This window comes from Sapajus apella, unplaced genomic scaffold (genome assembly GCF_009761245.1).
Source record: "Sapajus apella isolate SASKATOON/1434 unplaced genomic scaffold, GSC_monkey_1.0 scaffold11, whole genome shotgun sequence".
Lineage (NCBI taxonomy): Eukaryota > Metazoa > Chordata > Mammalia > Primates > Cebidae > Sapajus > Sapajus apella.
The window spans coordinates 30,943,071-30,957,928 of NW_022436951.1; the positions used below are offsets into that span (position 1 = coordinate 30,943,071).

Consider the following 14,858-nt stretch of genomic DNA (forward strand, 5'->3'; position numbering starts at 1 on the left):
AGATATCCTGCTCATTAAGGCCTTTGAAGGCCCCTGGTGTGGGGCCCAGCCAGCTGTAGCTAAGATCAGTCACTGTGCAGCAGCTGAGAGAATGGTCACAGTTTTCATGTCCAGCACAGCTTGTGCCTGCAGAGCTCAGGCCGATGAGCACCTGCATTGCCAATGTCTAGCTATACTGTTGACCTGTGCCTTTTTTGAGGCCACTAGTGTTTGCCTAATAAAGCAGGGGTCCTGGGCACAGTGGATCACACCTGTAATCCTAGCACTTAGGCAGGAGAGACCATGGCATTGATGGTCTGTCTCTGGGGCTCTTAGTGACCAGATACGTATTCATAGCTAGACAAATACATCCCGGCTTCTCAAAGGGTGGTCCGTGGACCAGCAGCACCAGCATTGCCTGAAAACTTGCTAGAAATGAGGAACCCCAGGCCCTTCTTCAAACCCACTGAGCCAGAACCTGCTTGCCAGTTAGGGAATCCATATGCAGGTGGTATTCTGAGAAACGCCGAAATACATGACTAGTAAATTTGGTGCTATTTTCTACTTCCCACGAGACAGGAAACCCAAAACAGATACTGGTTACAGGTGTCCAACCATCCCCGTGTACCTCATATGTTTCATTGTTACCAATTCCGCCTTAGCCATAGGTTCCTACCAGCTCTTCGTTAAGTTGAAGCCCTGCATGAGGTGTGCAGTATTACACTCCTTCCGTTTCACTGGTGAGGAAGAACAAACTTCCATTGAAAGTAAAAATGCAAAGCTTGATACAGGACCCCACATTACTCATTATACTCCGTTACCACTATCATTATGTTCCAGATGCCTGCCTGTCACAAAAAGGACTGAACAAAAGAAGCCTGTTTTCCTGAGAGTTTGGGAATAAATGCTTGTGGTTAGAAAGTACAAGAACAAGAGGCATATACTTTTACAGGGATGAGATCACATGGACTCACTTACCATGATGTCCTGACTGGTGATTTTGGCTTTTCAATTATTTTTGCTGGAAAGTATTTTGAGTCCCAAGAGTTTGCAGTGTTCATTTTGTGAAAGGTGTGATGAGATTTTATCATGACAGTAAATTGTATTGGGAAACCTCATCAGGAAAGTTCCAGGAACAAATTCTGTGCTTTATATGCTGCCAGAGACTGCATAATATTCAAGTTATTAGCGCTAGCAGCAAAACTGTACTAAGTTAGTATAATATATGAAAATCTAACATTTATTAAATAACATGAAATGGGGCATTTTTTCTTTCCAAAAACAGATTTATAATAGAAACTTTTTCCATTATCAGCTGGCCTGTTACACTGAAATTATTAGGTTTCAGTGCAATTTTATCTTTGAAATCATATGAATTAACAATGTTGCTTCCAAACATAAGTGTGAAATATGACTTGTAACCTATATGAGAAATGTGTCCTTACATCTTTACGTTTATAACAACATGAGATGTCAAATGAATTACAACAAATTAGTGATCATTTGCAAATGAAATTTAGTGATAGACTTGATTCAGAATGCATAGGGAATATTTTGGAGTCCTTTAAATAGCAAATTTAATTTTTGAATTAACATAGGAGTACGAAGTAGATTTTGGAATTTTGAGTCAAAAGCAAAAGTCAAGAATAAAACAAGTCAATCTTAGTAAACAGAGTTCAGAAGGAAGAATGTGAATGTGCGCAATTCCTTATGTATGCTCCCAAAGTATCAATTGAAGCACACCTTTCTTAATGTGCCTCCTTTGAGCTAAGTTTTATTATGTTGAGGTATTCCTCAGATCTAAGATAATATTTGCACGTCTCAACAATATACCTCCTACACATTTCTGAGATAATGATAACCAAAGTTATGTTAGTTTTGTATATCTCAAAGTGTTTCTATGCCAATATCACTTTTTCCCCCTGGAGTTTCATGATAACAGGCATCAAGTTAAACATTTTAAGAGGTTCAAAGTCCAGAAAATAGCTATTTCAAAGCCATCAACTATCACAGAGTACAGGCTGACTACCTGCAAAGGCCATGTTGCCTAGCAATGCTGACATATCATCATGGAAATACCCTTAAAATCGGGGCGTCCACAAAGGAACAACAGCAGTGCAAATTTGCAAGGGTAAAATCGATGTCTAGCCAAACCCCACCCTTCTCTATAGAAGTTCCCTTTTGCCCTTCAAAGTTGTAGTTTCATTAATAATTGTCAATGCATTAACTGATTGCACAATTTTTAAAAGCCTCAATTCTTAGATTCTGTTTTGGACTTTTCTTCATATGAAGACATTTACCTTTTTCTTTGTATGAGAGCACTTTATCTTGATAGTTCACAAACACATTCAGGCTGCTCACTCCAGCCATGTGAACCCTAGGTCATTTCAACCTTTCTTTTTTTCCTTCCATTTCTTTGCAAATGAGCATTGGAAACTGGGTGCCAAATTTGAAAAGAACAGTTAAGTGGCAATATGTCCTTTTAAACTATATTGATACTGTAAAATGAAAACATGCAAAAATATATTTTTGTAAAGGCAGGTGAATTTGCGTTAAATTAGAGAGTCATGTATTATAGAGTATATAAATAAAATAATAAGAATGGATTCCAATGAAAGAAAACAGCATGGACCTGTTTTATTAATGTAGTAAGGTAACTGGCATAACCAGTATTACCTGGAATTGTTTGAATAAAGCAACAAATGATAAATGGAAGGCAGAACACATTAGATGCTTAGTTTTTGAAAATACGTGCATCTCCTCTTTTTCTCCTTTATTTGAGACAGGATGGTTCATGGTGTGATCCCTCCATTAGAAGCAGGAGGCTTGGGAGTGCCCATTAAAATGTGCATTGATGATGCATCTTACGTGGCTGACCTAATCAGACTTTCTTGGGGGTTGTATTCAGAAATCAGCATTTTCAGCAATTTTTCTAGATAATTCTTTGAGGAGTAAACTAAGATTTTAGAATTAATCCCATTTTAAGGAATGAAAACTCCAAGGCAAAAAAACAAACAAACAAAAAACCCAAAATAGTTGGAGCTGAATTTTCAGCTATGCAGTTCTCACAAGGTTATGTGCTCTCCCACTGACCGCTGCAAATCCTTCTGATAAACATGTAGTTGCTGTGATTTTGAAATTTTGAGTTAAAAAAATCCTTTCATTCGTACAATCAATTATAGTATGAACTCATAAAGAGTTCACATACTTACTGGTATTTCTTTTAAAGACAGCATGGTTTCAGTACACATAAAATCACTTCTGTGTATATTCTGAAATCCTGGAGAGACCCTTCGTGTCTGCTGCTGGTTCCCTCCGCCAGAGAACCATACAGCTCTTCCTCCAGTGACACTCATTCGCCCACTGTCTGCAGCTCTCTGCTAAAAGGTCAGATGCTTAGAAAGAACTTTCTTGATCCCCCTAGGCAAACACTACAACCTCCTGACACTTTGTCTCTTTTCCCACTGCCATGCCTCATTTTTCTTCAACACCTTTACCTGCGTCCTCCTTCATGTAATACTTATTTTCAAAGCCAGGGACCTTATCTGTCTTGAGCACTAGGACGTCCTCATCTCCTGGAGGTTCCCAGGCATTCAGTGGATGTGTCGAATAAATATATTTATAGATCCATAGGGCTTAAGTAGTACCTATAAATGATAGATGTGAAATCTAGTACATAGAAATTCAGTTGCAAATTATTCTGAAAATAATAAATACATAGTTTTGCTGGCCAAATGAAAACAGCCTTGTTGACCCAAGGAAAACATGACGTGGAGCAGGACCAGGCAAGGCACAGGCGGTGAGCCATATGTACCCCTTTCAGCCTTATAACTATTTTCCATGTCAAGAACTCCCTGCAACCTGTCACTGGCTTCCTACTGAATTAGCAGATATTTATTATTTTCAATTTGGAGATTTAATTCATGCCCTATCCCTGTCTAAAAAGGATGCCACCTTTCTGCAGTCATTTCACTGTTTCCTTTCCTCATGAACTTCATTCATTCCTGCATTTTTTGCAGTTATCCATTAGAAAGCACACATATTTTTAAGAGAAGATAGAACTGTAATATTCACATTTTGCAATAATACTTCATAAAATTATCAGAAAAATGGTTCTTATTTAGCTTATTTCAAATTGAACTCTTCATGTTGTTTTTGAAATTTGAATAGTTTATGGTGAGAGGTGTTCAACTATTTTGTGAAATCAAAAGACGTATTTGCATGAGATGACATAATTTATTGATTCAAAGATTCAGTGGTGTGAGAACACCTATTTGATGTTGCTTTATCCATTGCAGAGCACTTTCCCACATAGTCTCTCTCATCCTGATCTTCCAACAATACCATTTCGTACCAATGCATATATTATTATCTCTGTTTTTATACTTGAGGAAACTGGGGATCAAAGAGTATAGTGAGTTTCCTTAGTTTATTCAGCTGGTTAGAGACAGAGCTGGGACAGAATTCATATATTCTTATTTCAGGTTCTTTGGGCAAAAGTGACACAAGAAACAACAGTAAAATTATTACTTTAGATACAATTTCTATTTACCTCCAGCTATTGATCACCAACACCCCAAGGCCACCTTTCATGTGTAGAATTTGAGGCTGAGCCATGTTGTCACATTTCCTCATAGTAGTTGTACATGGAAATGAGAGCAAGGAATAAAGGTGTCAACATAGAAGCAGGGGATGTCTGGAGTCTTGTGCCCCTCATTCTCCAGTGGTCCCTTCTGCCCATCTCTCCAGGTCTCTAGAATCCATACCTCAGCCCTGCCACAGGACTGAACCCTTTCCTCTCTCCCCTGACACCAACCCCACAGCCAAGTGGTCGGTAGTCATGCAGGTTCTGAGCTGTTCAGGCATCCATTCAGGTCACCTGTAGCTGTGGTGGAGAGGAGATGGCTCTGAGCTTCCCTGACAGGACGCGTGGTAGTTCTTATACAGGAAATGCCTCAGGCCTAGTCCTAGATCAACTTGAAAGCCTTTCCCAGTTTTTGGGGACTCTCCAAGCCTGTAGGAGCAGCAGCCTGCACAGAATATACGTAGGGAAATTCCAATACCCTTTATCCCTCCTGCCTCATGAAATCTTCCTTAGCTTGTAAGCCCGGCACCCATGTTTCAGCTGTGAGTCCCCAAGCTCATTTCCAAACACACTGTATATGAAAAGTTGCCAGTGCCTGAGCTCTCTAGACTCCAATTTTGCCCTGTGAAGAGAAGAAACAGGAAGAGCAAAACCACATTATAAAATCGAAATATTAATGCTGGATGATGTAGGAATTGTTGCAGTAGTTGATCATGAAATGCCTCATAGACACAGGTATTATGATGACATGAGATTGTGTCTATCATGGCGGGGAAAGCCATCAGGGCAGTGGGTCTGGTCTGTGGCTCTGCATCCCCTTTTCTCTTTGGCTCTTCCATGTTTAGGTTGCACTCTGCCACCCTGCAGGGTCTTGGTCAAGGCCAGGTTCTCAGAATTGTTCTCCACCAACATAATTGGCAAGAACATTTGGCCTTGACATCTATAACATTTCAGACAAAGTTGGGTTTTCTCCAGCATTTTTTCTTGTTATAAGAACAGAGTTCCAGTCCCTAGCAAAGATGTAAATGCTCATGAATGGTGTCTTGAGTCTAGTGTTGATGCTTGAGATTCACTGTCAAGTAGACCACAATGATGAAAGAGACTTACTATTAGACAAAAGTATATTTATTTGAATCAGCAAATATATGTACCATATAATGACATTTTGTGGCAGATTCCCAGAAACGATTATGTGAGAATTTTTTCTTGAAATTGCCCCAAATAAAATAGGCCTTGTTAGTATGGATCCGACTTGTTCTTTCTTGAACAAGGGTGGTAGAACACATGAATTCCAGCTGTGACATCTTGAACCTTTGTTTCCTTGACTCTTTTCCTTTCCCTGCTTCTCTGTGTCTCTCTTACAACTGTGCCCACCCTTGAGCAATTGAAACTTTATCACAGTGGATAAAAGGAAGAGTAAATAATGTTCTTTTTAAAATGCCTTATCTGATTCAGAACTATGCATAATGCTTATGCAACTGTATTTTGCACAAGTGTTTACATAGAGAAACACTATGAGCTTATAGTTATACTCAGAGCACTCTAATACGTAAAAAAGTATAGTATCCTATTCGGATAGTTAATTTTGTTATTGTATTTGTATTAATGTCAGTATATCAAACGTCTGATACTTACCTAGGTAGACGTTACCTCACATTTTTCCTCCTGGCCTAGCACCCTTGGTCATTAATTTGACTAATGGTACTAATGAAAATTTCTGAATGCAAAGTGAATGCATGTAAAAAGAGGATATTTACGTACACCCTAAGACCATGCCACCCCTTAAAAGTTCAGCAGATCCTCTCATCGGTCATCATTTGATGTTTTTTGAGGCTTAAAATCAAGGAGTAGTGATAAATTCACAACTCTAAAGGTTCCAGTGATGGATAACTTTTACTTATCTCTACATTTGGATGTGAGGACTGGTTTTTTTTTGTTTTTGTTTCTTTTTAGTTTTACACTTTTAAATCCTTAGCAATATTTTCAGAATCTTCAGGAATAAGAATTGTCAACAGGAACTCAAAACATATTGTACTTAAATATATTCCTGGAAAATATAAGCTTGAGATAATATTCAGAGTGATGTTGGCATTTGATAAATCAGATGCAACGAACCTAATTATGCAAAACAGTTATTTTGAGTCTATCATTCATCGGAGCGCTATCTAAATCAGAATTTATTTAATTACCAGGAAAGAGAAAGGTAAGGAACTTGTCTGCCCTATCCCTTTTCCCTCCTCAAAATACTCAGTGGTTTTTATTAACACTGAATTCATGGAGTTCTCACCACTGCCCCAATTATTCAGAAATACTGTTTTCTGTGTACTTAAATTTAAAGTAGTCCATGTTAAATGTACCAGTAAAACAATTTTCTCTTGGCAATTTCAAAACTTTACAATGGCTTTTTTTCTCAAATATTCTAGACAAGAATATTACAATTTTGGGTTTATTTGTTCCTGATGAGACAGATGTAACATTGAGCTTTTGAAGACTTTGGTTTAAAGTGGTCCCTGAGGAAGGCAGAATGGAAGTAGAGCTGTTCACAGACATGGCCAAGGCGAAGGAATCCCAGCACCCCAGAGTGTTAGGCTGGAACGGAGAGGCGAAACTCAGGCTGCTGAAAGGCAGTTGCCAGTTAAATCCCAATGTGCCATGTGGGGATTAGTTGTAGGGTGTAGCTGAAGGCTCATTCCTGAAATCAGCCATGGTCTCCTTTGGTTCTTGTCTGTGTCCTGTATTCACGATGGAAGATGCCACCTCTCCTTGATGCCCCAAGGCCATCTTATTGCCCCAGTGCAAATGATTTCCCTGACGTTTCTGCTCCAGTGGTTCTGACTGTGCCTCAGATAAAATACTGGCTCTCAGTCAAGGTCCTCTTTCCTGTCTGTCCAGCCAGCCTCTTCAGCCTCATGAAAGTCTGTTTCCTGATGTGCAGAGGCTTCCCTTCTTCACATTCTCATGGTTCTCTGATCCATAGCATTGCCTCACATCAACACATCTTCTCATACCATGCAAAGAAGTGACACAAATAAGGATTTATAAATACTACAAAGCAAAGTGATGTGTAGCCCCAATTTATACATCAAACCAGTTAATGACAATCATTCCTGCCTTTTTCAGAGGGAGGCAGACTAAATGTAAATGCTTCAATGTAGAGGGTCAGAGTAAAGGAAAATATAACTTGAAAACCTTTTTCTTTAGCATCTGCCTCTTTCAGGGATGTAGGCCATTGTAAGTTCAAACATTTTGGTTCATCCATTTCCCAGGGAAAAGCTGCTGATGTGAACAAAGTCTAGTTCACTTTTTAGGAACAACATCAAGATGGCTTTGCCGTTGTAGCTCATCATTTAAAATGATTTCTATTGTGTAATTTAAGGTGCAAGGACTATGGGATAATATGAGATTTTTAGGATTGACTGCCTACCTGATTCCTTTAGTGAAGAACCTAGCTACATCCATTACGTTTTGAGAAAAGACATATCACTGGTCTTGTTCCATGTGGGTTTATCTCAGAAACATTATTATTCTTAGAGTGAGATCATGTTTGGTAGCAAAGCCAGCCAGCTGGGTGATGCCGATAAGCTGATTAGACTGACATAGTGCTGCCATTTCGTGTTACTCATTTGGCTTCCTGAGGATTTCAACAATTTTGTCCCCAAAATTTGAATGTCTTTGATTAAACAAGTTCTGTTTGGAGATTGGTTGAGCCTTGACATCCCTCTGTTAATTTATTTCAGCTGGGTCCCGAGCTTCATACAGCAGCCAGCATGGGCACCTGGGCCCAGAGTTGCGGGCCCTGCAGTCCCCAGAACATCACATAGATCCCATCTATGAAGACCGCGTTTATCAGAAGCCCCCTATGAGGAGTCTCAGCCAGAGCCAGGGGGACCCTCTGCCGCCAGCACACACCGGCACCTACCGCACGAGCACAGGTGTGTATTCAGGACCCCAGTGGGTGGCCTGTCCACAGCGGGTGGGCTCTGCTTGGGAACTCAAATAACACTCCCAAATGAAAGGTGTGCGTCTGTGTGTCCACTGTCCTCACAAGCACTGTGACCTGCTTCTATCAACGTCTGTAATGATAATGGTAGAAACAGAATATGACTTGAATTCAGGCTACCTTGGTATAATATGAATAAAAGGAGGCCAATGGGGATTGCAAGCTCATTTTCCCAAAGAGAAAAATGAAAAGAAGCAATACTAATATTTAACACATGATTATTCACTTATTTAATGAATGTAAGTACTCCAAGGAACTAGTCATTCATAGGACATGAAAGACACATGCTTGATGATGGTAAGTATTTTTTTAATGATATTGTCCACATATTTGGCAAGCATGGAACAAAAACATATTTACTAAAAAGGTAGCATATTTTGAAAGGCAGACCATTTATTTCATATACACTAATAGACTGAATCACAAATTTATTGTGTGAAGGTTGGATGGTGTCAATTGCAAATGGTTCGATCAATTATATAGCTCTCCTGGATTCACTATATATTTTCAGTAGAGTACAACCACAGGTCACATGACAGAACGCAAGTGTTTTCCGATATAGTGAGCCATTTGCAAGATAATTTGTCAAATGTCATAATTAGATTGCTAGAGAACACTTATCTTAACTATAAAATCGATATAATTGGAAACATTTGAGAATTGCATTTATTATCAAGCTGCACATGGCTAAGTAAACTGGAACGACTGTGTTGTTGGTCTGCAGACAGCATAGCTCTCTCCTTCCTTCCTAATGATAAGTGTGAGCACCAGCAGGGACTGAGGCTGGCAGAGCTGGCTCTCTGCTTCAGAACCTGGCACACAGATCTCTACATCCTCAGACTATTGGAATTTCCAGTGACCACTAAGTAGAGCATAGCAATTTTCTTAAACTGCATTATGATGCTAAATTACATGTTTTGAAACCAAGGCAAGCTAGGCTGCTTTTATAGTTGATTATTGATATTTACATTTCAATATTTCACTGAATCATAGGGAGAAAGTCACAAAAGACTCTTCATTTATTTTTGACATCATAAATACCACCCAATGTTAATAATACATATCTTGGTCTTGATGAAAAAGAATGCCCATTTTTCCTTCTGTCAGAATTGTGTTCCCCTTCAGCCTGTTAGATCCACTCCTGTCTGGAGTTGAGCTAGTTTAGCATGTAGTTTTTGCATATTATTAAGTAAGGTAATTTAATTTTTATGCACATCTTAGAAGACAATAACAAGCACAGTGACATTCGATACCTAATTTGAATAAAAACTGACAACAAAAGAGATTGTGTTGACTCCCTGTTCCATATGCATGTGCTCTTAGAATTATCCCTTATTAATAAGCTTCCAGGAGCTTAATGAAAAATTAGCTGCAATAAGAAAAATACCTTAATTCATCTATACCACATTAAACAAAGGGAAGATACCCACACTTAAAAAAAAAAATACCCTACTGTGACAGTGTTTTCTCTGTGTCAGAGTCAGCAAACAATGGCCCATGGGCCAACTGAAGCTCCCCATCTGTTTCAGTAGTGCCCAGGACCTAAGAGTGATGACCGCATTTTTAAATGTTTGGGGAAGAAAAGCAAAAGACGATTAATGGTCTGTAAGATGTGAAAATTATATGAAATTCACACCTCTCCATAAATAAAGTTATTGGGATGCAGCCATACCAATTCACTTATATATCATCCATGGTGGCTTGGGCCATGCAAGGGCAGAGTGGAGTGCCCATGGCAGAGACCATATGGTGGGCAGAACCAAGAATATTTGCTGTCTGGCCCTTGACAGGAAAAAATTGCTGTCCCCTGCTCCAAGCCTTCAGTGGAGAGCTATCCAGAATGAACAAGTGTTTTTCCCTCCCACCTATGAGGAAGGCAACAGTCTCTTCTAACTGCTTCAGAGGTGAAACCCGTTTGGTGGGGGCTTTTCTTAGCAATAGCTGTGGCAGAGATGTGCTAAGGTTGTGACATTCAGATGTCCAAGACCCCAACCCAGCCTGCACCTTTGAACTTAAAGCAATTTTGAGAAAACATGCAGTTGACATAATACTATGGAAATTCCCAGAGGTTCTTGGATGACCTCTTAGGACCACAGGTGGAGGAGGAGAAGCTATCTTTCTCCAGCTCCTAAACATAAGGCCACAAACTTTCTCTTCTCTGCACCCACCAAGGTTACCCCTATGTCTATACTTAATTCATATAATTTTGTGTCTTCGCATTTTCACAACCACAGAAACTGCATCACGATTGCCTGTAGGAGAAAAATGCCTTTAATATGTGTCTATGTCTTTTTATTTAGATATCAAAGACATATATAACATTATTAAATTCTGTCTAGTATAACACACATAAAAATGGAGATTGCAAAGCAGTAAATATTAAAAATAGTTTTCCGATAGCCATAAAAAAAATTCTAAGTTTGCCTTCCCCATATCTGTGGGGGATCATCTGTGTTGTACATATCCCACCCTGGAGATCATTGGTACAGACCTGTAAGAGACTCGAAGGCCTAAAGCAGACACCCTAATTCCTTGAAAGAAAAGGATGGGTTCTTATGAGGCCTGCCAAACTTAAAGTGTTCAGGGCCTCTGCCTTTCAGCTCAGACGGGTGGCCGAGGGGACTGGAGCAACTGGTCTTTCTGCCGTTAAGAATGGGCCAGCAGCTGGAGGTCTTTCAGTATAATTCATAAAGCATTTCCAGATAATACTGCAAGAGAAGTGGGGCAGGAAGATTGGAGGCCAACTGCTTCCCTTCAAGGAGTCAACACTTGGGAAGGAAGGAAAGTATACATGCTTCCACAATTAGGGAATTATTAGATGGTGTCATTGAAGCAAGAGTGTGAGGCTGGACAAACAATAGCAACATGAAGAAGAAAGGTCTAGCAGGGGGATGGAAAAAGATGGTGGTAGGTGGAGCCTGAAAGTAAAAGCTAACTGAGAAATCCCCTTTGGTGAGGAAGCATGCAGCTTATGGCTGCCTCCAGGGACTGTGCTAAGTGCTTTGGGTATTTTACCAACCCCAGAACAATCCTTGGAAGGAGATGCTGTTATAATGCTCAATGCTTGCTTTATGGATCAGAAAACTGAGGCACAGAGATGTTGAGTAATCTGCCCAAGGTCACACAGGTTGTGTGGAAACAGCCTTTAAACCTTCACACAGGCTGGGCATGGTGGCTCACACCTATCATTTCAACATTTTGGGAGGCCAAGACGAGAGAATCACTTGAGCCTAGGAGTTCAAGACCAGCCTGGGCAACATAATAGACTCCATCTCTATTAAAAATAAATAGACCTGGCACAGTGGCTCATTCCTGTAATCCCAGCACTTTGGGAGGCCAAGGCAGGTGGATCACTTGAGGTCAGGAGTTCTAGACCAGTTTGGCCAACATGGTGAAACCCCATCTCTACTAAAAATACAAAAATTAGCTGGGCATGGTGGCAAGTGCCTGTAATCTCAGCTACTTTGGAGGCTGAGGCAGGAGAATCAGTTGAACCCCAGAGGTGAAGGTTGCAGTGAGCCAACATGGTGCCACTGCACTCCAGCCTGGGAGACAAGAGCGAAACTCTGTCTCAATAAACAAACAAACAAACAAACTTTCATATTTAGGCAGTCTTATCCTAGATCCTGGGCTTAGTTGACTGCATTTGTAAAAATTATCATTTAAAAACAAAATAGACATTTATTTTCATCTATGGAGCTTAATGGCCTTCCATATCCTGTTAAATAATATCTGTTAAAGATGCTCTGTGTGCTAGATGCACTGGCAGATTCAACGAGGCTTCAAATCTCCTTGTCCTTAAGCATGTTCAATTTTGTTTCAGAGAAAGACATAAACATACGAAACATTAACTGGTAATGGAAGGTAACATCGTACAGGCTACATGCATATTCTAAAGAAAATCGAAAACATTGAAGTGTTCATAAAAACACTCAACAAGCCAGGCGCGGTGGCTCAAGCCTGTAATCCCAGCACTTTGGGAGGCCGAGGCGGGTGGATCATGAGGTCAAAAGATCGAGACCATCCTGGTCAACATGGTGAAACCCCGTCTCTACTAAAAATACAAAAAAATTAGCTGGGCATGGTGGTGCATGCCTGTAATCCCAGCTACTCAGGAGGCTGAGGCAGGAGAATTGCCTGAACCCAGGAGGCAGAGGTTGCAGTGAGCTGAGACCGCGCCATTGCACTCCAGCCTGGGTAACAAGAGCAAAACTCTGTCTCAAAAAAAAAAAAAAAAACCACACTCAACAATGCAATACTAAACAATACAATAGTGTTTTATCTTTGCTGGAAAAATATGACTCAAGATTGTGCTATATACAAAATGGGGGATTGAGTTGCCCCCGCCCCCCCACTCATGTCCCTGCTAACATGGCCTTCCTCTCTCTTGTGGGAGCAAATGGGGGCATGGAAAGGGGTGGATGTGGATGGAATCACACCAAGGGAAGATATGAGTGGAATCACTCCTCATTCAGTGCCCCAGCTGTACTCTCTACCAGCTCGGGCTCGTGGGCATGACTCTGGCTCTGGTGGCCACTCTACTCTCTGTCCTGCTCTGCCTCATGCTGCCCTCACTCCTAGGCTTTCCATACTCCAGACACCACTGAAACCATCCTGAGAAAGAGACCATCCTAGGGCTGAGAGATAGTGGGGGAGATAACTGCAGAGAAGACCAGCAAAGAACTTTAGACACTGAAGATAAGACATTTTAGATCCCCCAACTTTCCCACCAAAGGGAATTTCTCAGTTAGCTTCTCCCCGTAGGCTCCACCTACCACCGTCTCTTCCCATCTTTCCTCTAGAACTTTCTTCTTCATCACTGCTTTTTCTTAGCTGTCATAATTAATCCATCCATGCCTGTTACTTTATTATGAAGACGAATTTAAATCTCAGGTACCAGCTCAGATGAGGACCACTGGCTACCTTTTTGTAGTCAAACAGGTCCTCCAGGCTTTCCTAACCCAAAAAGCTACCCAGCCATAATGTTAGAGACCCACTGGGCATGTATAGAGACGCATTTATGTAATGTTCAAGGAGCAGGGCACCCAAGTCCTACTCCTCACCTCTCCTCTACTCCTGGCTTGTGACAGAAACAAATTTCACTATTGACACAGGATATCAATAGCATTTGATGAAGCCAAGCAGGCATGCCATCACCTAAGGCTGTGTTCCAGAACATGGTCTAAAGGGGGTCTCGGTCCTCCCATCCCAGACCTAACTCTGCCAGCCATTGCAAAATAAGAACCAAAGATGTTTATCCCCCACCTCGGCCCAGCAGAAGGGTGTGGGTTCTAGGGGCAGCCCTGCCTGCATCCTTGGCCCCAGGTTTTGAATAGGGAGGCAGATAGAAGGTGCCTTGAATAGGGAGGCAGATAAAAAGTACAGCAGTGCCCACCTGCCTGGGGACTGGAAGAGGGAGACAGAGCCAGCATGGTGGCTCCAGAGGTCTGGCAGCCTAGGAAAAGGTGAAAGGGTCACTTTGTGCCACAGAATGGTTCCTGGTCAGTAGAGCTCCCAGAGAGTACCCATCACCAGACATGGCAGCCACATCTTTCTTGCAGAACTATTAACAGGGGGAAGGGTGTGGTATAACAGAGAGGAAGGCACCAGTATCCTTTCCCTAGATGAGGAGGCAGAATTGCATGAACTGCAGCAGAAATGGCAGACTTACTTTTACAGGACCATTCCCACAATATTTGGGCATTTACCTCTTACATGATGAAAATTTAAAGAGACACGATTTTAACTAAGGTGTCTATTTAGATAAAGTATACATTTCGTCTGAGATGAGGCTTGTCAAAACCAGAGTTCATAAACTAAGGAGTACAGTGAAATAAGGAATGCGTGGGCCTCACGGATCTGCCTGTGGTAAAGTCTATTAGGCAGAAAATAAATAACATGAATTTTTATTTCAAACTCAAACATACAAATGACTGTCAATTTAGGAGTTATTTGATCAACACAGTTGACTCTGACAACCCCTTAAACACATTTTATAAACCAGTGAAAATGGCCAGTGTCTGCTGTGATGATGGTGAGACGGATTTTCTTTTGGATAAATGCTATTCAAAGTGAGTGTTGAAAACAAGCTTTCTGTGATGTATGTGTCAGCTTGTAATAAAGAAGGAATTATCATAGATATGTTGCAAGGAGCAAACTTGCTAAATATCTTCATGAGGTTGACAAGTACTGCAACATAAAAAGGGAGAAGAATGTAGTGAAAATATTTATCCATGTGGAGAAAACAGTCTTTAAACAAAACTTAATCCTCTGCAAGAAGAGCCAGTGTTTAAT

At 40.8% G+C, this 14,858-nt stretch overlaps 1 protein-coding gene across 13 annotated transcripts in view; it reads left to right on the top strand.

Annotated features, from left to right (window-relative positions):
- The window catches only part of CTNND2 (catenin delta 2), a 944,995-nt gene that overhangs the window by 538,041 nt on the left and 392,096 nt on the right, over positions 1-14,858 (top strand). For all 13 annotated transcript variants that reach the window (XM_032278818.1, XM_032278821.1, XM_032278825.1 and 10 more), the window contains one exon: positions 8,302-8,496. In XM_032278818.1, the coding sequence (XP_032134709.1) occupies positions 8,302-8,496 (195 nt within the window). The remainder of the gene's footprint in view (positions 1-8,301; positions 8,497-14,858) is intronic.